The sequence below is a fragment of the Chelon labrosus genome (assembly GCF_963514085.1).
Source record: "Chelon labrosus genome assembly, chromosome: 5".
NCBI classification, from domain to species: domain Eukaryota; kingdom Metazoa; phylum Chordata; class Actinopteri; order Mugiliformes; family Mugilidae; genus Chelon; species Chelon labrosus.
Window position 1 is genome coordinate 25,099,021 of NC_140341.1, and position 24,803 is coordinate 25,123,823.

The 24,803-nt window shown below is 41.1% G+C and overlaps 1 protein-coding gene across 1 annotated transcript; it reads right to left on the bottom strand.

Moving 5' to 3' along the window:
* Window positions 1–11,021: 11,021 nt before the first annotated feature.
* LOC311488692 (putative methyltransferase) lies at window positions 11,022–17,280 on the bottom strand. The gene is made up of 6 exons (XM_084545545.1): window positions 15,943–17,280; window positions 15,660–15,820; window positions 13,972–14,188; window positions 12,675–12,778; window positions 12,329–12,466; window positions 11,022–11,329 (listed from the first exon to the last, which is right to left on the bottom strand). The coding sequence occupies exons 1-6, from the start codon at window positions 16,051–16,053 to the stop codon at window positions 11,233–11,235; spliced, it is 828 nt and encodes a 275-aa protein (XP_084401671.1). The 5' UTR covers window positions 16,054–17,280; the 3' UTR covers window positions 11,022–11,232.
* Between the last annotated feature and the right edge of the window lie 7,523 nt (window positions 17,281–24,803).

The window sequence follows — 24,803 nt, forward strand, 5'->3', positions numbered from 1 at the left end:
AGGCTAGTTCTAGTCGGTTCTAGTTGACTCTAGTGTGCTTGAAAAATAATTTATGAATATGAAAATATATATGAATAATAATGTATGAAAATTATTATTGAATATGCTGCACCAAGTAGGCTATAAACATTTTACCGTCGTTTCGTAGCAACTATTAATACCATTACTTATATTAATTATCCCCAGTGAATATTCTATCTCAATTCAACTTAACATAGTTTTTACAAGCTGTCCACTCCACCCTTAAATCAGTTTTAATGTAGTTATTTAAAACAGATATTATGAGAAAATCAACTATCAAAACACACTGAATATATTTTCAGAATGAATAGCAGGTGTAATTGTCCTATACACCGTTCAGGCATAACATTATGACAACTGAAAGAAAAAGTAAATAACATTGACCATCTTGTGACAATACAATGTTCTGCTGGGGAACTTATGGACCTGGCATTCATGTGGATGTTACTTAGACATGTACCACCCACCTAGATCAGACCAGGCACCCCTACTCCATAGCAATGACACTCCTTGATGGCAGCAGCCATCCCCAGCAGGATGCACAGGCACACACAAACGGTTTAGGAACAACTCAAAAAAATAAAAATAAAAAAACATGAATATGGGCGGCACAGTGGCGGGGTGGTTAGCACTGATGCCTCACAGCGAGAAGGTCACCGGTTCGAATCCATGGGCCGGCTGTGAGGCCTTTCTGCGTGGGTTCTCTCCGGGTACTCCGGCTTCCTCCCACCATCCAAAGACATGCTTAATTGGTGATTCTAAATTGGCCGTAGGTGTGCATGTGAGTGTGAATGGTTGTCTGTCTCTCTGTGTTGGCCCTGCGATGGACTGGCGACCTGTCCAGGGTGTACCCCTGCCCGCGGGTATAGAAGATGATGAAGATGAAACATGAATAACAGCACAAGGTCCATGTCCATGTCCATTCTCTGATGAGTCTGTTTTGGAGGCACATGAGAGATCTAGAGGTGGTCATAATGTTATGCCTGATCAGTGTATATGCACATACACAAAGAACACCAGCTGTGAAATGTAAAACTTAGACCCGCCGCTTCACAGAACTGCTCATTCACTTCTTGAAGCAAATCCAAGGTCCTAAAGTAACTGGACAAAACTGTGATTCACTCGGCCAGTTGATATTGGCCTCGGAGTATGGGGGGGGGGGGGGGATTATCACTGTAAACAAGAACATGGTCTTGACTGACCTGTCTGGTTAGATGAAGGTTTTAAAAAAGCAGAGCCTATTAATCTTGGGGCCAGCGATTATACTGTATTTCATCTACATCTATTTAGACAGGTGTTAGCCATTGGGGTTTCTGCATTGTTCATAGTCCAAAGGATTTTCCCCTTTGACAATGCTGTGTTCACTCACTCCACTTCACGTGGTTTCTTGTGTTATTCAAGAGGCGTTGAGTGAGGGCAAAGCATAGCCTGCATCTGTATGTATGGGTGGGAATGCTATTATTACTATTACCTGAACATGCAGGAGAAGTACACAAATACAACTTCCTTCTCCTTAAATGACCCACAGAAGAGACAATCCAGTCGTGTAAGAGAAGGCACGCACTCTGAAATGAATCATTTCACTTCTGGGTCTTCTGCCTCACCGACTGAGTAATGAGGGGGATTTAAAACAAAGTTTGTGGAGATTTTCTACCCAAAGGGGACAATTAAGCGACAGTCGAGAACCCGTGAGGAATCTCAGACTTCTGTTTATCTTTTCTCTTGAAAAAGATTAATTAGCTTGTGTCAACTTTGATGTCTGCCGCCCGACAGTGACTTGGAAGATATTCACCTAAAGCCAAACAGCAGATGCGGACTGAACGCTGATGCAGACACATTAGTGGGGTTTGTGTTGTCTTGAAGGCACTGAACACATCTTGCGCTTTCATCTTCGTCTCTCGTCCATGACTCAGATTCAGTCACGCAGCTAATTTCACTCATGGAAAGGATCACACAAATATTTTGAGTGGCTCTTAAAATGAGACGGCTGACAGTGCATAACGATACACTCATTTAATTTAGCATCCAACTAATTTGGGCAATTTAAGCCCAGTTGTGGCAGTTGCTATTCCCTTGTTGTGTAAAGGCTGACTTTGATATTAATATTGTCGATATAAGGAACAGCTGACCAAAAAAAAACAAAAAAAAAAAAAACACAGAATATTAATTACCACATTTGGTTGTTTGTCTTGCACATTTATATTGTTGACATAAAACTAAACAGAAATGTAAGAAGATGCATAGTCTTATTTTCTCCCATATAAATTTAAAGTAATTTGATCCACAATAAAAATGGTGACTATTTATTTTATTAGTAACAAACAATTGAGAAATCTCAAGTCACTAAAGTGCATTACTTAAACAAGACAAATAACCTGCTGTTGTGTTTAGCAGTTCTGTGTGGCTGTGCATATTGCATAGACAACGGTCTGCATAAATACAGACCACAATGAATGCTAATGATACCACTGGATGACCAGTTTGAACCTTGATGAACCTCAATGAGACTATACTGCTGTGAAGTGTATACATCAGAGTAAGTATCAAGTAACAAAACGGAGCAAAAATCCTGTGTGTGGTGATCAGTGCCTAAAATAGAAAAATCCTCAACAGATAAATGCATGAATCAGATTATTCTACATGCAGAGCGCAGAAAACCAAAATGGATTTCAATAATTATGCAGTAAATGACTACCAAAATGGAAATTGAATTGACTGAACTGCTTTTTTGTCGACTGAAACCATATTGGTACCGCTGCCGACAGTCATCAAATGATTCAGCGGGTTCAGCAGACTCCCAGATTACCGTTCATGGCTCAGTAAAGTCTAGCCTGAAAGGCATTAACAGCTTTGATGACTTCAATCTGACCTGAAGACATCTTTTTATAAGGAAATTCAACCCAAGCAGACCTGGCCTCAGAGCACTGTTGGACCATTTCTGTTGCAATCAGCAGTCAGGCTGAAGATGATCAGGAGGAGCTGTGGCCTAGTGGTTAGATAAGTGGACTGGGTACTGGGCTGCTCACTGCTTAAATTGTGACAGAAACTGTCCTCGAAAAGAATTATTTGTCTTGTACTTTGGTGTTTTAGTTTGGCGCAAGTCCCATCCACTAACATAGAGTGGGTGGAGCTTATGACCTATACTGCAGCCAGACACCAGGGGGAGCTCTACTTGCTCTGGCTTCACTTTAGAGGAGCTGTTGTGTCGTCCATATTTATACATGGTGCATACGTGTCACACCTCTGACACACAGCAACCACTATACCAGGAAGAAGAACTACAAATAGTACTCCTCATACCAAATAGTCACGCGGAGTGCTATTTGTAGATATTTTGCATTTTTGGTTTGCTATTTACACCGTGTTGTCTTGATGATGGACTGCTTACCTCTTTTCTTGCTCCTAACTCTAATAGGTGAGCGTCACTTCACAGCGTTAACTGACATGCAAAATATGACTTAAGTGGCACGCTATTTATACACATCTCCATGATATCATGTAGCAAAAGGTTACAGCATCAGTTTCCCCTCATCTGCCCTTTCAGGGATATTTCTAACGAGCTTATTAGGAGTCTGCGCATTATGTTAATGGATGGCTCGGAGCTGCACAGCCACATTGTGAATGGACACCCTTTAGATCAAAACCAAGCAAATCTGCCCAGCAGACTCATTAACAAGAGACAGAAGCTGTCAAGATAAGGTTCCGGCCCCATTTGTTACCCCAGTATGACTCTAGTGCAATGGTTCCCACCCAGAAGCAGGCAAGTTTTGTTTTAGATTTAAAAGTGTATTTGATTTTTTGCTTTTGAATTTAAAAACCAAACACAAACAAAAAAAATACTTTATTTGATTCATATAAAATCTGTTTTTAAAGGTGTCAAAGAAGAAGACAACGATGAAGAAGAAGTTGTTTAAAACAGTCATTGATTTTCTGGTTCTCTACAAAAAAAATTCTGATGGTCTGAACGGACCACGGATATAACTTTGGAACAATATTCAGATGTAATTTTAGCCTTTATGGCCCAAGTCATGTCATCTGAATTTATCCGAATTGGTATTTGGACAAATTGGAATTTTTCCAGTTTTTGTTTCTGGTTTTAAAAGCATACGTAAAATACCAAAAAAATGCATGGACCGTGGTAACTCAAGTTTAAACTAGAAAACAAGTCTGAAATTATATCTGAATATTTGTTCCAAAGTCTTGTCTCTGGTCCATTTTGACCAGCAGAAAAGATTTTCATAGAGAGTTACAAAGTCATTGACTGCTGTAAACAACTTCTCCCTCGTTGTCATCTTCTCCTTCACCTACAATAAGTTCTGGTTTTATTTAAATTAAATAATGTCTGTTTTCTCCTTTAGTTTGTTTTCTGGTTTTCATATATTAAAGAATGGTAAGGTAGATTCACTTGTTTTTGCTTTTTAAGTTGAAAATAAAAAAACTTCAAATATCCAAAAAGTACATGGACCTCTGGAGTTGTATGTCTATAGGAGCTGTCACTATTGAATTCATCTTTGGTGCCCAGCATGGGACCCCCTCAGGTCCACACCCACATTATATAACAACTGCATGAGTCGAGATCATAAATGCAAAACTCACTAAGGTCGCGATAAATGTTGTGGGCAATTAGCAAGGATGTGGGCGGTGGTTAGCACTGATGCCTCACAGCAAGAAGGTCCCGGGTTCGAATCCAGGCCGACTGGGCCTTTCTGTGTGGAGTTTGCATGTTCTCCCCGTGTCTGCATGGGCTCTCTCCGGGTACTCCAGCTTCCTCCTACCGTCCAAAGACTAGGTTCATTGGTGATTCTAAATTGGCCGTAGGTGTGAGTGTGAATGGTTGTCTGTCTCTCTGTGTTAGCCCTGCGATAGACTGGCGACCTGTCCAGGGTGTACCCCGCCTCTTGCCCAATGAGAGCTAGGATAGGCTCCAGCCCCCCTGCGACCCTTCACGGGACAAGCGGTCACAGAAGAAGATGAATTTAAAAATGTTGTATACTAAGTTTGTGTCTGATATCTTAAGTTGTCATGTCCCTCCTTCCCGTTTGTCTTTCTCCTTCACGAGCCTCGGCTTCTGGCACAAACATGGGCGATGCCTTTTCAGGTCACTGAAGCTGACCCATCAGAGTCAATGAGTCTTTTCAGGATGGGTGTGGCAGCTTCCCCAGCTTTGTTTTTACAGAGCATAGCTTTTTTCCTGGAGCCTTTAACAGTCAGATCTTTGTTGACGTCTCCTAAACTCGAAGAAATGTTCACCGCGGTATACAGTATTGGTGGTTGTTCGTTCACGCATGAGGATGTGACTTGGAGTCCAGCTGCACAAAAGAAACGTTCACTCTCCAAGTTAATTAACATGCTAATCAGTTGCTAACTGGCACTGAGCACGGAGCACAGCTGCGGCTGATGTGAACGTCTTTACTTTTGCAGATGTTTCATCACAAACCAAAGCGCGGAACTAATTGCAATTTTAACATGATGATGGCGTTAGATTGCTTAGCTTATAAAAAAATCAGCGCTGGTTACTGGGAATGCACATCAAAATCACGTCGGGCTGTCAATTCAGATCAGAGTACGACTGGAGCGGCCGTGACAGGAGCCCCAGTGGCTCCAATCTTAATCATGTAGAAACACAGCATTACACCTGGGGCTTCGCTCTCCCTGCTGGACCAAATGACCCGGATGTGCGCAGTGTCTCCCCAGTTTAAAGAAAAACAGTTCTCTCCAAGAACATGACTAATGCTCATGTCATAATGATACTAATCCCATTTTGTACTGTATGACTACTCTACTCATGCGGCACAGTTTTTATTACCATATCAGAAAATCTAGACGTGAAATCTAAATGTGGTAGCGGAACAGATGATTAATAGATGCCCCCAGGGTCCCCAGCGACTTGACCACTATACCATTCAAATCAACGCAAAGCAAATCTGCCTCAAATCAGCACGAATGGGTACGGACGCCCAGTCAGAGAATCTGCAGCGTCTCTGCTACCTCAACTTTGTTGTGTTTTAGTGGTGCCTCCGCAGATCATTTAGCTTCTAAACTTCAGAATAAATATGAGCTAAAATTACTGCAACTTTAGCAGTTGATTCTGAGCAGGGTAAGAATTATAGTTTAACATTGCAGGTTAATGTCTACAAGACAACCACTTGTCAGGAAAAGACATAAACAGACAGAGTGGCTCCTCGAGCTCCTGTTAGATGAGAGTAGATGAGTATAGCAAAATGGTGATTTTGACAATAAACAGGCTCTGACAAATAAAACCAAATGTCAAGCTGTTTCTGGGCGAGAGAAAAAAAAAAAAGCTCATGTGCAATATGCAGTGTTCGCGAGCATTAGAAGTCACAGACTAATCCACGGCTTATAGCAGCAGGTGACTTCAAGAGTGAAGTCATGAGAGGAAAGGTCGCACTTTTTACCTCTTGTTGTTAAAAATTCTTCTTTTCCTTTAGACTGTTCCCTACAGGGGTTGACCACAGCAAATCATCTGCTTCCATCTCTCCCAATCCTCTGTATCCTCTTCTCTCACACCAACTACCTTCATGTCCTCCTTCACTACATCCATAAACCTCCTCTTCCCCTAGACCTCCTGCCTGACAGCTCTAACCTCAGCATCCTTCAACCAATATATTCACTATCCCTCCTCTGAACAAGTCCAAAACATCTCGATGTGGCCTCAACCTGTACTCATTCCTGATCCTATCCATCCTGGTCACGTCCAGAGAACACCTCAACATCTTCAACTCTACTACCTCCAGCTCTTCCTCCTGTCTTTTCCTCAAAGCCACCGTCTCTAAACTACACAACATCGCTGGTCTCCCCGCTGTCCTATAAACCTTCCCTTTCAGTCTTGCTGCTACTCTTTTATCACACCTTCCTCCACCCATTCCATCCAGCCTGCACACGCCTGTTCACCTCTTTTCCTCCATCCCTGTTTCTCTGGAACACTGACCCTAAGTACTTAAAGTCCTGAACCTCTGCCCCGTGTAACCTTACTGTTCCACTCATGCCCCTCCAGTTCACACACATGTATCCAGTCTGGCTTTGGCTAGCCTAATAACTAAATCAAACGAAAGAAAATATAAAATACCATCCATAGTTTTAACACAGATGCAGTGAGATAGTTCTGCCACACAGACTTTCGCCGAGAAGACAGAAACATCTGTAGAGCAGCTGCCACACTCTATGTTTGACAGAACAACTCTCTTGGTTTGAAGTCGGTCCAGCTCTCTCGTCAGTTTTTGAACCGATTGAGAGCCTGGCATCACTTACGTAAAGAGTCCACTTTCTTTGTCATAAACACACGATCTGGGACAAACTTTTGAGTTAAAAAAAATGCCCTCATGAGAACGTCTGCTAAATCATTGGAACTTTCTTTGAGTTGAATATAGATGGAGGATGAAGGACGTTTCTCATGACTGAAACAAATGAGCATGCAAATAAGCCCTAACTCATTTTTGTGTGTTCAAACATGAAAAGTAGTTTCATTTCCTATTCCTTTCAGGGGGACTTGTGTTGTGTGCGACTCCTGACACGTCTTCCATATTATTTCGTTAAAAGACGGTGTGGGAGGCAGACTCTTGAAACTTCATTCAGCTGGTGCAAGATGATTCTTATCTCATTTAATTTCTCTCAAAACAAATGCCTCTGCTTTTATACACTCCTCAATCTGCAGGAACCGATCATGGCTGAACCAAAGGTTACCGTGCATTAGATATGACTAAGACAAAAGATTTTTAATTTACTTTCCACCTCACACATGGTCTTACCCAGTGATGTCACAGTTCAGCCAGACATTCCCCTCTCAGAACCTTTTTGCTGTAAGGCATCAGTGCTAACCACCACACCACTGTGCTGCCCCTTCACCAGTCACACATTCACTTATTTGTTGTTTGCCATGCTAAAGGGGAGCTGTGGCGTAGTGGTTAGAGGTGTGGCTTGGGACCGGAGGGTCCCAGGTTCACCTCCCCCCTGTGTCCATGGCTGCGGTGCCCTGAGCAAGCACCTAACCCACCAACTTGCTCCCCAGGCGCAGTCAGCCCACTGCTCCAACTGTACACACTACTGTGTGAACAAATGGATGGGTCAAACAGCAGGAACATAATTTCCCCTCAGGGATCAATACAGTATAATTTTTTTAAAACTTCCAGTAGTGTTCTGCTGGACTACCCGCTAGCAATCCTGCCCATCTCCGATTCATCTGCTCTGTCTAGCTCCCTGTAATCTCAGCCTTCTGCAGCCCTCCTAGCTCTTATTTGCCTGAGTTTTGTTTTCCCATCTGTGGCTCCCTGATTAAACAGTTGAACTCCACACCTACCCTGTGCCTGAAACTGGCTTCGTACACCACCCGTTTCAAGTGAGCCCACTACTGATGTTCCCACTGCTTTAATACAGAATTTAATTGGGTATTTCTTTTTTTTTCTTTCTTTCTTTTTTTTTTGGCCATGGAAAACATGGCGAGTGTGGTAAGCAATAAAGGAAATGATGAAGTAATCGGGCACTGCACAAAACTAATGCACAGTAATAAAACTCATTACTTTGCATTGTTTGACTTTAAGCAGAAATTGTGATGCAAATAAAATGTAAACCAATATTATGCAAAAAACAAACACAGAAAATACAACATTACAAAACTTTGCTGCACATAACAATCTGCATGAGTATAAACAGTATTCCTCGTATAAACCTCTGACGGACAGCCCATAAAGATGAAGAGACTGCAGCTACTGATACACAGAAGGATTAATGTTTCAAAAACAGATTAAAAACTGATCAAATGAAGCTGAAACTTGCAAAACAGCTTGTGAGAAGAGATCTGATGGCACAGGAGGGACAGCTATTGATTGCATCTGTAATCTGTAAACTGAGGCGACCCACAAAAAGGAAGGCTCAGATATGCCGGATGGTCCCACATTTAATTTCCATTTAACAAAACAAACATTGTTGAATGTAGCCTCAGTTTAAATCAGCTAAACTGTAGTTAAGTAAAACAACAAAAAGTTACATTGAGGGTTTACAGTGTGAATAAGAAACATTATATTCACAGAAAACAGTAAAGACGGTGGCTTATATGATTATTAAACTGTGACGATTAAAATATTTTTTTCTGCTTTTTTCACACTTTTTTTTTGCTTTTTGAACCTCCATACCAATATAACCATGCACTGCACTGCATTCAGGTCAAGAGACGAGAGAAAACATAAGAAACCTGTGCTAGCTACAACTACGTAACTATTCCTTTTGATCAGTGACACAGTCTATTACAAAACTACACCTACACAAAAACTCCTCCGAATTACCAGGCGGGGTCAGAGATGAAAAAAACCCAAAGTATCTCACAGTCAAAAGATAAACGGATTTTCTGCCTCTGTGCTACCGAGTGCAGATAAAACAAAGACGCCCACTCAAACACCTGTCAGTTACAGTCAATCCAGGACACGGTGTCACGTAACATCTATACCAATAGCACAAAAGCACTGACGGTTTAACACTTTTGAGATGGCAACGCTACAGTATGCTTGTAATTCACGTCTCTAGCGTGGACTGAGATTCAGATTCTAAGACGGAGGCTGTTTAAGGATAACAAACATGGCAAATAACAAAGTCTGTAAGACTAAAGAAGAATTATACCCAAATATCTAAAAGATAGACTGCTGACAATTTGTCAGAACTCTTTAAAACAAGAAACCCTATAGTCTGCAATGTCAAATCAGTGGGAGTTGATTGTCCCTGAATTGTTAAGTAGTTGTCCTTGTGTGCGAAATCGAAAAAGAGAAATTGTGGACAATGGCAGCAAATTAAACAGTCCGACTGAGAATCTCCCACAGACTAGTCGAGACTCAGAAGGGCATCAATCCGACTGGCTCCATTTACACCTCCTGGTAAAAGTGATTACGTGAAAGAGTTTCTTTCCCTCACAGATGTGTAATCTTAACCTGTCACCAGAGACTTTGGGATTACAGCCGGGCCATAAACCCGAAACCTGTGAGATCGCACGCTGTCTTTATGTCTACCTGCATAAAAAGAGGGAGGGATTTTGACAGTGATCCTGTGCCAGGTCAGAAAGCTGCTGTGTTCAGTAAAGGAACCAGCAGGATGTTTAATCCAATGCCTCCCTCTAGTGGAAATTCATTACACAACTCATTTAAGGACTGCACATTTATTTCAAAAAGACTTAGAAAAAGATCTTTTAATAATATTCAAATATAGCAATGTATTCACCTATGCATTCCTCATACAATCAGTGGCCATTAGATGCTCTAGTGAAAACAAATGCATTCTAATATACCAGTCCTTCATGACTGTTCTAACTGTTGAAAGTCAAAATAATAGGAACATGTGTCGGTACAGCACAGTACTATTCACTAGTACTACCAAATGAAAATACTTCCCTACTACACCTCCCTCAGTTATTTTGGAAAAAAAAAAAAAAAAAAAAAAAAATGCTGAAAACCATGACTGTCATGAAGCTTAGATTTAGTTCAGGACTGTAATATTCACTCATTTTCACTAGTGTACCTAGTGCACGTTTCAGTATGTTTCACCAATTCGCTTTTTTGATGCAAATACATTCAAAAGATGAAGGTTAAACAAATAATGTTTGCTTCATGAGTTTAATAGCAATAGATATGTTGGAGAAAGGTATCAATTAAAACATAAATATCAATCTCATCTCTACAAAGTTAACATGAAACTACTGATAGCAGCCAGTTAGCTTAGCTTAGCAGCAAGACAGGGAACAGTTGCAAAACATCTTGCCTGGCACTGTCTGAAGGATCTGCCTGAAGTGCACCATTTACACATTATACAGAGCACATGTTGTTTAATCTAGAAAAACCCAACTGTTTCTCTCTTTATTTATGCCAGGCTAAGCTAATTAGCAGCCAGCCCTAGTTATAGCTTTAATGGAAAACATAAGACTGGTATCAGTCTATGGTCTAACGCACTAGAAGCAAGTGAATAAAACTAGTACAGGTAAATGCAGTATTTAAACTAATTAATAATGCAAGCGAATAATAATAAGAAGAAGATATTCCTTTTACGAGGTGGCCTATTTGAAGGTGAAACTTGGAGATTACACTACAGTCACAAACTAAGACGCCAACTAGTACATTTTAGATGTCAAAGAGAAACGTGCACACAGAAAAGCAGCACAAGTTTGTGTGTCATTAATCAGCTCCATGACTTTGTTCAGAACAGAGGAGGCGGCAGGACTCAGGCGTCCTGTGGTTTGCAGGCCAAGAGGCAGTAATACTTGACAGCCACCACCACCTCTGTCTCTGGAGAGGTCACCCTCATTACAGTCATCAGCCTGGGGAGAGGAACACGGGAGACATCACTATTAGTTTACAACAACCCAGAAACTTTTCCTCACCAACAGGACTATTTTAAGGATTCTCATCATCCACAAAACCTGTTCACACATTTAGTCTTTCTTCTGTATATATTCAGCTAATACTTCTGTCTATGTCACTGTCGTATTTAAAACCTGTTGCATGTATTATGTTCATATTTTTTTACGTGTCACATTTTTGCCACATAATATGACACAATAAAGTATGTCATATTATGATTGATTACACCGATCAGCTGCAACATTAAAGCCACCCACCAGCAGAGTGGATGACATTTAAGATCTCATCACAATGTTATGTTCTTGTGGGAAACTAAGCCTTGGCATTTCTGCACCATGTAAAGAATCATAAAAAAGAAAATATGATCCATCACACCAGGCCTCCTTCTTCCATTGTTCCGTCATCTAGTTCTGATGCTCACGTGAACAGTGCACACGATGTGGAGATGGGGTTAGCATGGGCATTCTGACTGGTCTGCAGCTTCACAGCCACATACAAAACACACTGTGATGCACTGCATGAACCTTTTCAGCAATTTGTGCTTTAGTAGCTCGTGCGCACGAACCAGCCTTTGCTCCCCTCATGCATCAGTGAGCCTGGGCCACCGCTTTTCCTTCCTTAGACCACTTTTGATTGGTACTGACCGCTGCAGACCGGGAGCACCCCACAAGAGCTGCAGTTCAAGAGATGCTCCGACCAAATTGTCTAGCCATCATAATCTGGCCCTCATCAGGGTCAAATTAATCACTTCTTCCACTTGGATATTTTTCCTGCTTCTAACAAATCAACTCTGAGAACAAAATGTTCACTTACTACTTTATATATCCCTCTCACTGACAGGTGTCATGATAACCAGATAATCAGTGTTATTCTCTTGACAAATAACTAGAACCATAATGTTGTAATGTTATGGCTGATTAGTGTATATGCTGTGATGTATGTGTGTTGCAGTCTACCTTTGACAGACGTCCTGGGAGAGTCTGGTGGCTTTCTCTGGGTCATCCCTCAGCATAGTCTGATAACAGGAGAGAGACTGCAGAAACCCCATGAAGCTGGACAGAGGCATGGTCTTTCTGTCCCACATACAATCCTGCCTGTAACAAGCACACATGTAGAGAGAACGCGTTTCTTTTCTTGGTTTGCAGTACCTTGATGCAAATATTTTCATATAATTATTTTCCATGCTAAACATGTATCAGAAAAAGGGTCCTATACAAAAAAATCTGTCTACAAAAGAAAATCTGATATGTGGAATATGACAAACCAGCATTAGTATCCAAACAAAAACATGTTGTCACTCACCATTCTTTTTCAGGGTAGGAAAGGGATTGATATGACTCCCAGTACAAGTCCTTAGAGTTCTGACCAATGATGGGACTGCGGTATGGTTGCAAGGCTGCATAAAACTGATCAGTTAAGAAAAAAATGAGTCATTAGATTGTTACTTTTCATAATTGTATGAATGTGATAATAAATCAGCTTTAAAACCTAGACATCTTTACGGAGATAGTGTATATACTAGTATTAAAGTTGGAACAACATATTGTACGTAACCCAAATAAACACAGCTGAAACAACTGTGCCACTGAGTTAAGGTGTATTTACCAAAAACATCCACATGATGGCAGTGTTGTTCATTTTAAAATTCAAATCAATGAACTGATCTGGACTAAATAAATACATAAATAAATAAATACATAAATAAATGCTGCAGCTGATAAGTAATGTAATGTACACTAACAGAATGCTCTCTGCACAAAATAAAATTCCAATAAAAGCCAAATTATAAATTATACTTGTTTAAGCCATCATTTACAAGCAAAACTCTAGTTGCATAAAACGCATTCAGTACCAATTGTTCACAAGTTGTTAAGGATTGTGTTTGTAAAGTAATACCAAATGTCCTCCACATTGTCAATAATAAAAAAAACTAAACTTAAAACTAAAAAGTACAACTAAATAATACAAGTTAAACTAAAAAAAAAAAAGAAACCCTTCCCTGAAACAAAGTAAATAAATAAAAATGAATGACAAAACTGTAGTATCTTGCACCTTTTATTCCACTAACTTCCTAAGATAAATAACTAATATGAACAGTATTAGCTGGAAAGGTCGTCGTTTTTCTGAAACGTTTGTGCATTTAGAACTACATGATGATGATTTTATAAAATGTGATGAATTGCTGTACATTAAACCACCATGTCCTAAATCGGTTAAAATGAACCCAGCCTATACCCACATAAGTAAAATGCATCACATTCGGAGTGGCAATATTAATTCAAAACACAAATATCGTACTGTAGTAAAACATTAACAGGGACCATTTTACTGCACACAGAGTTCTTGTGTTTTTGATACTTTAAGAATCTGTGGAGGGATTGGAACACTTCTTCCTCCGCTGATACTGAAAGAGTATTAAAGTGTGCTCCAGTGCATAAAGAATCAGAGACTCTGAGTAAAGTGTACACGCAGTTTAACTGATAATTCCTGTGTGTATATGTAACAGGATGGCCTGATAGTGTCTCTATTTTTAAAGAGGGGATTGATGCATCAGTGTACATTCATTTTAACTTTGCTCAGGTGGACGTCCTGTGGGTACCTCATTGCAGATTTGGTTTAGTGTGTGCGAGCAGCAGTCAGGGTAGCTGAGCTCCATGTCAATGGTGTAGCTGAGCAGAGCAATGCAGCCGCGAGGCTTCAGGACCCTGTGGGCCTCCTGGAGAAAGCGCGGCCTGTCAAACCAGTGGAAGGCAGACATGGCCGTCACCAGGTCCACTGAGCTGTCAGCCAACGGCAGCTCCTCTGCCACACACTGTCTAAAGATGGAACAGGAACCAAATCAAACTTCTGACCAGCCGCAGGGACGTTTTTCAACTTGGACATGAATGCAGGATGTTTATGCAGAAGTTCTGACAGCGCAGGGCTCAAGCAGAAACAATGTGAGCCTTGTCTCCTGAAAGTCTGTCACGCTGTGAGGCCCACACGGTGGTACGCTGCTCCTGCTTGAGCCAAGATTCAATAAAGTAGCTTACTAGAACTGAACAAATGATGTGTTACTCACTTACTTACCAGTTCATTAGGTACAACATGCAAAAACATATAAATATAACAGTCTTGCACTAAGTTTTAGCTTCATCATATTCAATATTTGCATAAAATAACTGAGGGAGCTGTTGATTGAACTGTGCTTTCATTTGGTAGAACTATTTAATTCTATTCTGTAGTACTGCCTCCTGTCTATTATATTAACCCCATTGTACTGTCAGTGAGCTGGCCTAAATAAGAGAAACACTTTAGTGTTTAATTCAATCCAGTTCAACATCACCACAAACTATATCGTCCAAAATGGTCATCCAGTTGAATTACCATCTTTCTGACACTGTTTCAACATAAACTGAATATTAGAACAGTCAGGAGGAGGATTTAGCGGAGGACTGTCATATTACCATGCAATTGTTTTCACACGTGTACCTAATGAACTGGCCAGTGAGCGTAAATAAGGCTATTAATGTTGACGTGATAATTTTACATTAATGCACATTCTTTTCAACGCAGCAAAGCACCATTAACGCATGCACGTTTTGTGATTTGACCCTTGGCCCCCCTGTTTTGGGAATCAGGAAGCAATGCAGCAGTAACGTTCTGACGTAACGTTGTTTTTAACAGAAATGGATAAAGAAAAGAGTCTTTCGAATGGCAAGTAATGCATTTACTGTGTATGTGAATCAAGTTACCACTGGACTACGTTCAGTCTCAAATACCATTTGCTGGCCAAGCACACAGAGAGCCCGCGGCACCCCCCTTGCCAAAGGCAGACCACGCTGGATAGTTTGCAACTTAGACGAAGCACATTTTTGGAGAATGCAGAACATTTGAGTTATTCTTTGAGTTATTCTGGAGAACATTGTGGACAATATTTATCATTGTTCTGGATTGTTGCAATTATAATGACATGCATTTGCAAAAACAGTCAAATTTGTTCACTACCATGTTGATTAGAGTGTTTAAACCTTGAAAATATGCTTTAAGTTACATTTATAACAGATTTTTAAAAAAAATGTAATTAATTAATTTGTGATTAACCACGGTGAAGAGTACGTGACTAATTGCGATTAAATATTTTAATCGATTGACAGCCCTATTTAATAATTCTAATGATCTTTTAACATGCCATCATTTCTTGTTGTTAGGTTAAAATTATGGCACAAGAAAAAATATCTGACAGGAGACACAATTTAGTAGTATTTATTTTCAGACAAGCTTTTTTCATGGGAGGTCCATGCTTACTTGTATGTGATGTTTGGCTCTTTAGCATGTTGTACAGCCATCTCTAGCTGCGCAGGACTCACGTCTGTTCCCACCACAGACGCAAAGTGTTTGGCCAGACACAGCGTGCCTTGCCCTGATCCGCAACCCACATCCACCGCCAGTTCGAAGGGCCGACCTTTCTAACAAATGTATCGTTGTAAAGTTATCAGCTTGACAAAGGTGCCTGGAACAGAATTCTGACATTTGTAAATTTCAGCATAAATAGTTAAACTAACTTGTTTGCCACCTGCACTTACTGTACCTTCTTTTCCAGGAAGTCCAACACATGTTGCAGTAGATCATTTGATGGAGAGACCCTGTACTTCCAGTAGGAAGCAGCATGCTCCTTGCCTTCAAACAGGCGGTGAGTCATAGCTAGCTGACGGCTTTATGAACAGCTGATCTATGAATAAAAAATAAGGGTTAAAGTTTTTTTTATCAGATGAGCCAGCGAGCCTTCTCCCTCACTATTAAAAAAAAGGAGGTCCTCTCTGCTGGCAGTCAGAAACACACACACACACGCACAAACAGACAAAAGGAGGACACAGTTGGGGCCTTGACGATGGGGAGGTTCCACTATTTGCGCTGTTACGTGACATGTTTTATAATTAGGGTGCCACAGCAGTAAAAGTAAATGATTATATGATATTTTGTCTCTTCTCTCTCTCCAGATTTTGAAACCCATCCATGTATGACAATCCCATTAAATGGAAATCTAGGTCAAACTCAAGTGGTCTGTGTTAGGGTCAGCTTATGGGTCATGTGATGGAATGTGTTTCTGTCAGAACCACTCAAACTCCCTGGAGATCATGTGGGTGAGGGGAGAATATGTTGGTGTGCGAATATTTGATCAGTCTGCTTGTTTATAATGGTGTGTTGTGGGTGTCATAATATTTCATGTTCTTCACTAGAAGAATGCTTTACAGTATTGTGTGATTTTTGTCTGTGATTATTAGCTCCTCCCTAAATGGTCTCACCTACGTCTTGTTCCCTCATTAATTCTTAGTTATTTTGTTATTAGTCCTTTTGTCATCAGTCTTCCATGAGTCTATTTCCTCCTAGCTGTTCCTGTTCCTTTTAACTTCTTCTACTTTTGGCATTTCTTTTATTGGACTCTTTGTTGACATGCCCCAGATCTGCTACGCCTTTGGTTGTAGGTCTGTCTCATTAAACAGAACTGTATTATTTGATCGGACCTTGCCTCCGTGTGTGTGCGTGTGTGTGTGTGTGTCCTGGCACTGGGTCATTGCCCTTTTTGCACCACACATGACAAGTGGTCAAACTCCTGTCTTTGTGGCACCCTTTACTTGCGTCAAAGAAAAGATTGCGTCCCTAGACCTCCATCAGCGATCGTCTCGCCACAAATCTCGGCACATTCTGGGCAACCATTCCCCTGTCGGCCCAAAAAGACCAAACAGTACGGTAACTCTCTACGTATAAACTTTGTGGCTTTTTCCATGCTGATGAGTCATCAGCACTTTTATATCTCCCAGGATGAGCTTGTCAGATAGCTGCAAGGTCTCCTGATGAATTTGATTGAAAGCCAAGTTGCAGAGGTTGCTACCACCAAGCAACGAATAGACTAGGTTTTAGTAAGACCCCCAAAAATAATTTTTAAGCATCATATTATAATATCTTTTTCACATGTGGGGGCACTTATTATTTTTCATTGAAAGGACATCCAGTTGTGCACTTCTATATATTCCTACAAGCACCCAGCATCCATAAATGTCTACTGGGTTAAATCATGTCAGCTAGACCTGGGCTAGCCCGTTCGTTGGGGTACTTCATAGGGTAAGGTTCAAAGTGCTCCCATGAAGACACTTGATAAGAGGTTTACCCATAAGCCTCTACAGAGCCTTGCTATAGTACTTAGTCTTCCAATCAGGCCAGAAGTTCTACCAGGCTTGAGTGGTTTGCGATGTCCTTGATGTCTAGCCAAATTGATAAGCTGGAGAAGTATTTACCGACCTACTCACAGTGATCACACGCTCTTACCGCACTTTCTACAGCAACATAATTCAGATTACAACTTCAAAACCGTAATATAAAATGAATGGCAGACTCATAAGCGAGAAATTACAACATGCCATAAAACTAAATGGTGTTTGCTGTGCAGCATTCTTCCAGGTACACTGTGAAAACTATTTAAAGCTGCAGAATATGTTTCAGTGCTTACGTTAAACTGAACATATAATACAGACTGGAATATTAAACTGAACAAAAGATATTCTGGACAACTTGTAAACAAAATAATTAGACATATGCAAATTAAATATTTATGGAAATATCAATTCGTCCTAGGGGCAACAAAAACATAACATAATGCAAATTAACTATTGCAAGAAGGTCTGTATGTTTAACATACACATTAACACTTAAGTTTTCAATAATGTATGAACGCCAAACAGCAGATCAAGAGATAGAAATTGCGGGACAGCACGAGCATCTTCTAGAAATGAAGCCTTAACTTCATCAAACGTTTACAGAGATACCAAACATTTATACACATTTATAAAAACTTGGGTTCAAATCTAAAAGACACAATGTGTTACTGATCAAGAGGGCCCTCGTGTGCAGTAATCAGTTTCAAAATTCGAATAAGGTTTCACGTCATAATATCTTGTGTTAGTCACAGGGCTGATTCTTAGAGGGTAGAGGGTTGATGCAACTCCTATCATCACTTTGTTATATTAATCAGCTGATACACATAGGTTTACAGGCAGTATTAGTCTTAAACTTTGGCTTTAACATCAACACATATGCCTACCAAAAGCTTAACAACAGCACAGCAGCTCCAATATAAACTGTGGACAGTGGTTGATGGACAACCTGCACTATTAACTTGCCAGAGAGAGAAAAAAACGTCAGCTAGCAAACTCCTACTCAACAATAACAACAACAGTAAAAGTTAGGGCTGTTGCTAATGACTGTAATGTGTTGGTGCTGAGTGATATAGTAAATAGATCTTTGTTTGGTAACTTACAGGTGCCACACGCCTCAGATGGTCAGCAAAACCTAAGGTGTGTGCCTGCTGTGTGTGTGGGGGAGGGAGGGGCAAGCGAGAGAGGTGGACTATACCACTGCAATGTAGGGGGGGCTGCTGCATTTCTTCGTTAAAATATTATGTTTAAACCACATACTTTCTATGTACTGCACTTCAAGACCATTAAAACAAGCCGGAACATGAAGCTTGCAATAATTGTACACCTTGACAAACCTAAAGATGAAATTACGAATGCCCATGACAGAAAACCAAACTTAGGGGCCATGGCATTCCATGAAGAGTTAACGGCCTACTTTTTAATAATGTGTCAGTGCCCATTAGGAAGGAAATGATGCAGCGGATTGGTTTAATTTCAAAGCGTCTATAATTTGTGGATTCTCACACCTGCAGAGAAGTGTAGTTCCTCTTCAGCAGTGACTCAGTCAGAGGGAGCACATCTCAGAAAGGGCCAGATATAGTCAATGACATTTCCAAAGAAAAGGACACAGACACATGAGGAGTTTCATTTCAGCATAATGAGATCTTTGAGACCTTCATATGCAAGATATAGAAATGTTTTTAGGCGAGTGTTTTTAGTTTACGCATAAAGGACAAAAGATTATGTCTAGCTTTTTTTTTTACAAGACATGTTTGTATTATTGCCTCCTTGTAAATTCCAAAAAACTGTGTGAGAGGTTCACGGGTCCATGACATAACAAGACGTTATCTACTTTCGCTTATGAGTGTGCCTGGCAGGCCTGTTTCTTTATCCACCTCCAGAGTATACAACATTCAGCCCCGCCACCAGGACACGTTCCAGGATTAAAGGGGTGAAACATTGAAGAATAGTGGTTCCAGGCTGATGACCCCGCAGCTGACCCATGGGCACCAGAGGAGGTGCGACAGACAGCAATGCCCAGCAGGAAGTCCCACCTACCTGTACATTAACTGATTCATAAATCACTTTCCATCAAATGTCATCACCCAGGTATAGACTTCTTCACAAGTTGCTGGCACTGATACTTGGAACAGTTTGAAATGTTGAGCAATCGAGCTCAGATTCACCAAAAGATGAAAGATTGACAGCTCATGTTTGGCCAATCGTTTAACCAAAGCAATAAAGTTTTTTTTTTGTTTTGTTTTTTTATCCTTTAAAACTTAACATCCAGTGTTGCTCGAGTATTTAACCAATGAGAAAAAAAAAATACCTGCAAGAAAACTTTCAGGTCCATGAGTACATCTGACCTTTGACCTTACAGTTCTTGCATCCAACAACAACTAATGAACAACAGGAAAGCAGTCTGCGGAGTACGTGTCGAGGGGCTACAAATAGATCACTCTTTATCTTAGTTAATCAGAAGCCAAAAAAATGTTGGGAACTACCGTCAGTCCTACTATGAAGTTACTACGAGTGTTCCAGCTGTTAAAATAAAGCACTTGACAAACATATTCAAAGACAATCTCAGCCGCCATTACACTTCAGTGCTATCATTCCATGTTACAAGTAATGACTACGATTTGTTGCATGTCACGTTCATCAGCAGCCAGTGTCGACTTCCATTTAAAATGATTTGTAGTCTATTGCTTTTGTAGTGTGGACACACTGTCAGTCTCAGTCCTTCAAAGTTTTGACTTCTTGCTGATTGCTTAATGGTCTTGGTCACGTAGACCAGACCAGGCACCCCCACTCCATAGCAATGACACTCCTTGATGGCAGCAGCCATCCCCAGCAGGATGCAGCCTGACACAGGCACACACACGAAAACGCTTTAGGAACAACTCAAAAAACATGAAGAACAGCACAAGATGTTGACCTGGCCTCCAAATTCACTAGATCCCAAACTGATCAAGTGTCTGTGGGATGATCCACAGAGGCCCCTCCCCTCAACCCATAGGACCCAAAGGCCCCCCACTAACAACATTCTGTTGCCAGACACCACAGGACACCCTCAGAAGGTCCATGTCCATTCTCTGATGAGTCACAACTGTTTTGGAGGCACAAGGGAGACCTACACAATGTTAGGAAGGTGGTCATAATGTCCTTAAAACAGATATTGTATTTTCAACATTTTAAGCTTAAAAGAGAAGATAAATATGTAAGAATTATGCCAAGAATGGATTTGTAAATAAAAACTTTTCTTTCCATCCCGCTGAAAACAAACTGACTCAGTTCAACCAAAAACTGTATTTTTGATCAACATGTTAACTGAAATCATGTGGATATAATAATGTCATGATGGACAGCTTTCTAATGGTGTTGTGTGTTTGTTGCCATATGTTGTCTTATTTCATGTTTGATGCATCTAAGTCAAATGCTGGCAGGTACATGAGGATGAAAAGTAACACAACTCACTCCTGGACAATGAAACATGCACAGAACTAAATGTGATAGTGACATCATCCCTAGAATGTTCTGTTGTGTTCCGTTGTCATAGAAACACGATGCTGCATCATTTCCACATCGAACTTTGGAGAGGTGAGACCACTCTGAAAAAACACTGAGAAAACAGTTTTTTACCTTATTTTGTCTTTGATAGAACTGTTTTCAACTGGCTAAACCCTACATTTACTTGCGTTATAGCTTGTTTACATGTGACGTACTTTTTCTCACAAGTTGCAGTCTAAATAAAACTGAGCTAATATGTTAATCTTTGAATGTAAACGGAGGATGCTAATTCACCTTTTGGCCTGTAACACATTATTTACATTTGTAAATGTTTCTTGTCTTGTCCTCTATGCTACATTTCCACAAAACGGACTGCTTTTATAGCGTTTTTTTTTTTTTTTTTTTTTTTTTTACAGTGTAACCAAATTATGTTGACTGAAATACTTGTAGTCTTAACTTGTGATCCTCTGCAGTTTATGTTACAGATGTCTTCAACAACAATGGTTATTTAATCATGTTTTAATTAAATATAGCACCTGGTGCTATTCTTATGTGCGTTAGTTTATTGAACAACACATTTTTGTGTATAATCTTATGTGAAATGCCTTTCTCACCAGTTACATTCCAAATAACATTAAGCTAATATGTGAATCTTTGAAAGTAAACACAGGATGCTAATTCACTTTTTGTCCCTTACAACATTATTTTCATTTGTAATAATGTGTTATCTGCTTTTTTCTTGTTGATTGACAGCAGAATACTTGGCTGGTCAGGTTTCATAGGAACAGAACCGTCATCAGCAGGAACACCGAGATCAGCTCACAGAAAAGTAAGAAATTCCTTCATACAGGGAGTGCACAGTCACTTTTAATTGTTTATAGAGACAAGATTTGGATACTTGGTAAAACTCTTCACTAAAATTTGTAAAATATTGATTTGTTCTGTAACTTTAATAAGTTTAACTGTCACCTTCCACTGGCTGAGACAATGAGGAATGATATATTACATGAAATATTTGTGTATACATGAAAATTCTTGTCTTTCCTTTAACCACTGCTTGTCATTGCCAGTGTTACAACAACAGTCACCTGTGTCTCCAAACTTAACTTTTTTTTACATTTCTCATATCAGGTGACACTGTGACAGGAAGAGGCAGACACAATGAGGCATTTGCTGAGATTACAACACACGCAGAAGAAGGCGCAGGAGATGGAGGACATGGAAAGACTGGAGAGGGACAACGTGAAAAAAGGTGGCACACAAAACAACAAGAAAATGGCACAGATGGTAGTTTGAACACTCCCACTACATCACTATACAAGAGGGTATAGTGTATTTAGGTCGCACAGTTATGTGCGCACAAACTAAAAAAGAGAGCAGTAAGACAAAGGGAAACAAAGATATTTTAACCTTATACAGGGGGTTGTTGAGTTAATTTCACAGATTGTTGACAGCAGCAACAGGGTCGTTCATCCCCTGGCCATCGTGTAAAATGCATCATCAGACGTAATCTGTCTGGGTAATCGGATGTAGTAGTAGTATCTGCATAGTAGAAGTGTGCACACTATTGTCTGGCGTTCACCCAACGAGGGCTCTGTCCGGCATGCTCCGGTTGCGGGAATCAAAGCGCGACCTGTAAGCAGGGTTGGCCGTGCTGTTTGTGTGCAGCATCATCGGGATCTTGAAGTGTGGCGTCTTCTCTCTGCCTTCACCGCAAGACAGTGACAGTTGGGCCGTGTGTTGAGCTCCGTTCGCTCAGCTGTTGAGACCACAGCTCGTGTCTCTTCCCTTCCTAGTGCGTTCTGTGTGGGGATGCACTGCGCAGTCTGGTGACTCGTGCTGCCACCTGGGCATCTCGAACGGCTATCCACGGCCTCCAGCCTGGTGTGGTCGTTCCGTCTTCTCCTGCCAGCGTTCTACATGACCCCATTAACTGCACAGTAATTCCACTGCGTGTCCACACAGTTTCGGGTTCTCCATCCCACCACAACTCCTGTCGGTTTGATTAATTTTTTTTTTGCTTATTTGCTTTATTTGTTTGGGTCTTTTGTTGCTCATTTGGTTTATTTCTGTGTGGGTTATTTGGTTAAATATTTTTATTGGCGGGGTGGCACAGTGGCGTGGTTGTTAGCACTGATGTCTCACAGCAAGAAGGTGCCGTGGTTCCGTGGGCCGACTGGGCCTTTCTGTCTGCATGGGTTCTCTCCGGGTACTCCGGCTTCCTCCCACCGTCCAAAGACATGCTCATTAGGTTCACTGGTGATTCTGAATTGGCTGTAGGTGTGCATGTGAGTGTGAATGGTTGTCTGTCTCTCTGTGTTAGCCCTGTGATAGACTGAAGACATGTCCAGGACGTACCCCGCCTCGAATTTTCATTCGTTTATTTGGGTTAATATCCAGCTGTTGGGTATGCTTTTAGCTTGTAGGTTTATTAAAATTCCTGGCCCCCGCCCACAGCTGAGTGTTTGGTGTTAAGTTGTTTTGTTTCATTATTAACATGTTACTTTATTTTCTTTGTATATTTGTATTATCCACATGAATTACGCAAATGTCTGTGATTAATGGTCTAAATTTTAAAATATGGTCAGTTTTTTCCCTCTTTAGACTGGCTATAGGCGGCAACAGATTAAGAGTATTTGTGTTTTCTCTGAGATGAGAATGATCCCTGAGTCGGTCAAATTTTGTTTCTCTGCCGACCGAGTGAGTGGCTGTTCACTGCAAATTCACTACTCATGAGTTCCTGCTTAACTGGGAACAGGGACTCATGAGTGGTGAATCTGCAGCGGATTCGCTCCTGGAGTGGCTGAGTGCCTTAGTTTGCGCTTCTTGCTAGTGGTGAAGTCCGGTAGTACATTTCGTTTATCTGCCGAGTGAGATTGAAGATATTTGAATGGTGACGTTTATTGATTATAGATCAATCAAATGTGGTAGGACTCAACTGAGCCGGTTAAATAGATGTCTAGATTCATGATTCTTGAGTCTTCTTTGGTGGCTTCTTTCAAAGCTGTGTGGACACGGTGGAATTACTGTGCAGTTAATGGGGTCATGTAGAATGCTGGCAGCACAAGATGGAGCGACCGCATCAGGCTGGAATCCATGGATAGCCGTTCGAGATGCCCAGGTGGCAGCACACGTCACCGGGCTGCGCAGTGCAGCCCCACACAGAACGCACTAGGAAGGGAAAAGACACGAGCTGTGGTCTCAACAGCTGAGCGAAGGGAGCTCAACACACGGCCCAACTGTCACTGTTTGCGGTGAAGGCAGAGAGAAGACGCCACACTCCAAGATCCTGACGATGCTGCACACGCACAGCATGGCCAACCCTGCTTACAGGGCGCACTTTGATTCCCGCAACCGGAGCATGCCGGACAGAGCCCTCATTGGGTGAACGCCAGACAATAGTGTCTGCACCTCTACTATGCAGATACTACTACTATACAGAGTACATCTGATTACCCAGACAGCACGAACAGCACGGCCAACCCTGTCGCAATACCCTTACACTTGTCAAATTGGCAGTTGGGGAGAAAGTTTCCCCATAATCAGTTCCCATCCCAGCTGGGGACACATGCATTTTAATGGAAGGTGTGACCAAAGGTACTTAAAGCTGTACAGTCATAATTGGATTGCCCAGGACGGATGTTAATGCCAGGTCTGGATGGAGCCCTAGACCACCTCTTAATGTGGTCAGAGGTTGAATATCACTCACTTGTGTCCTCAGTGCATCCTGGGTGTGCTCACACCTGTACTT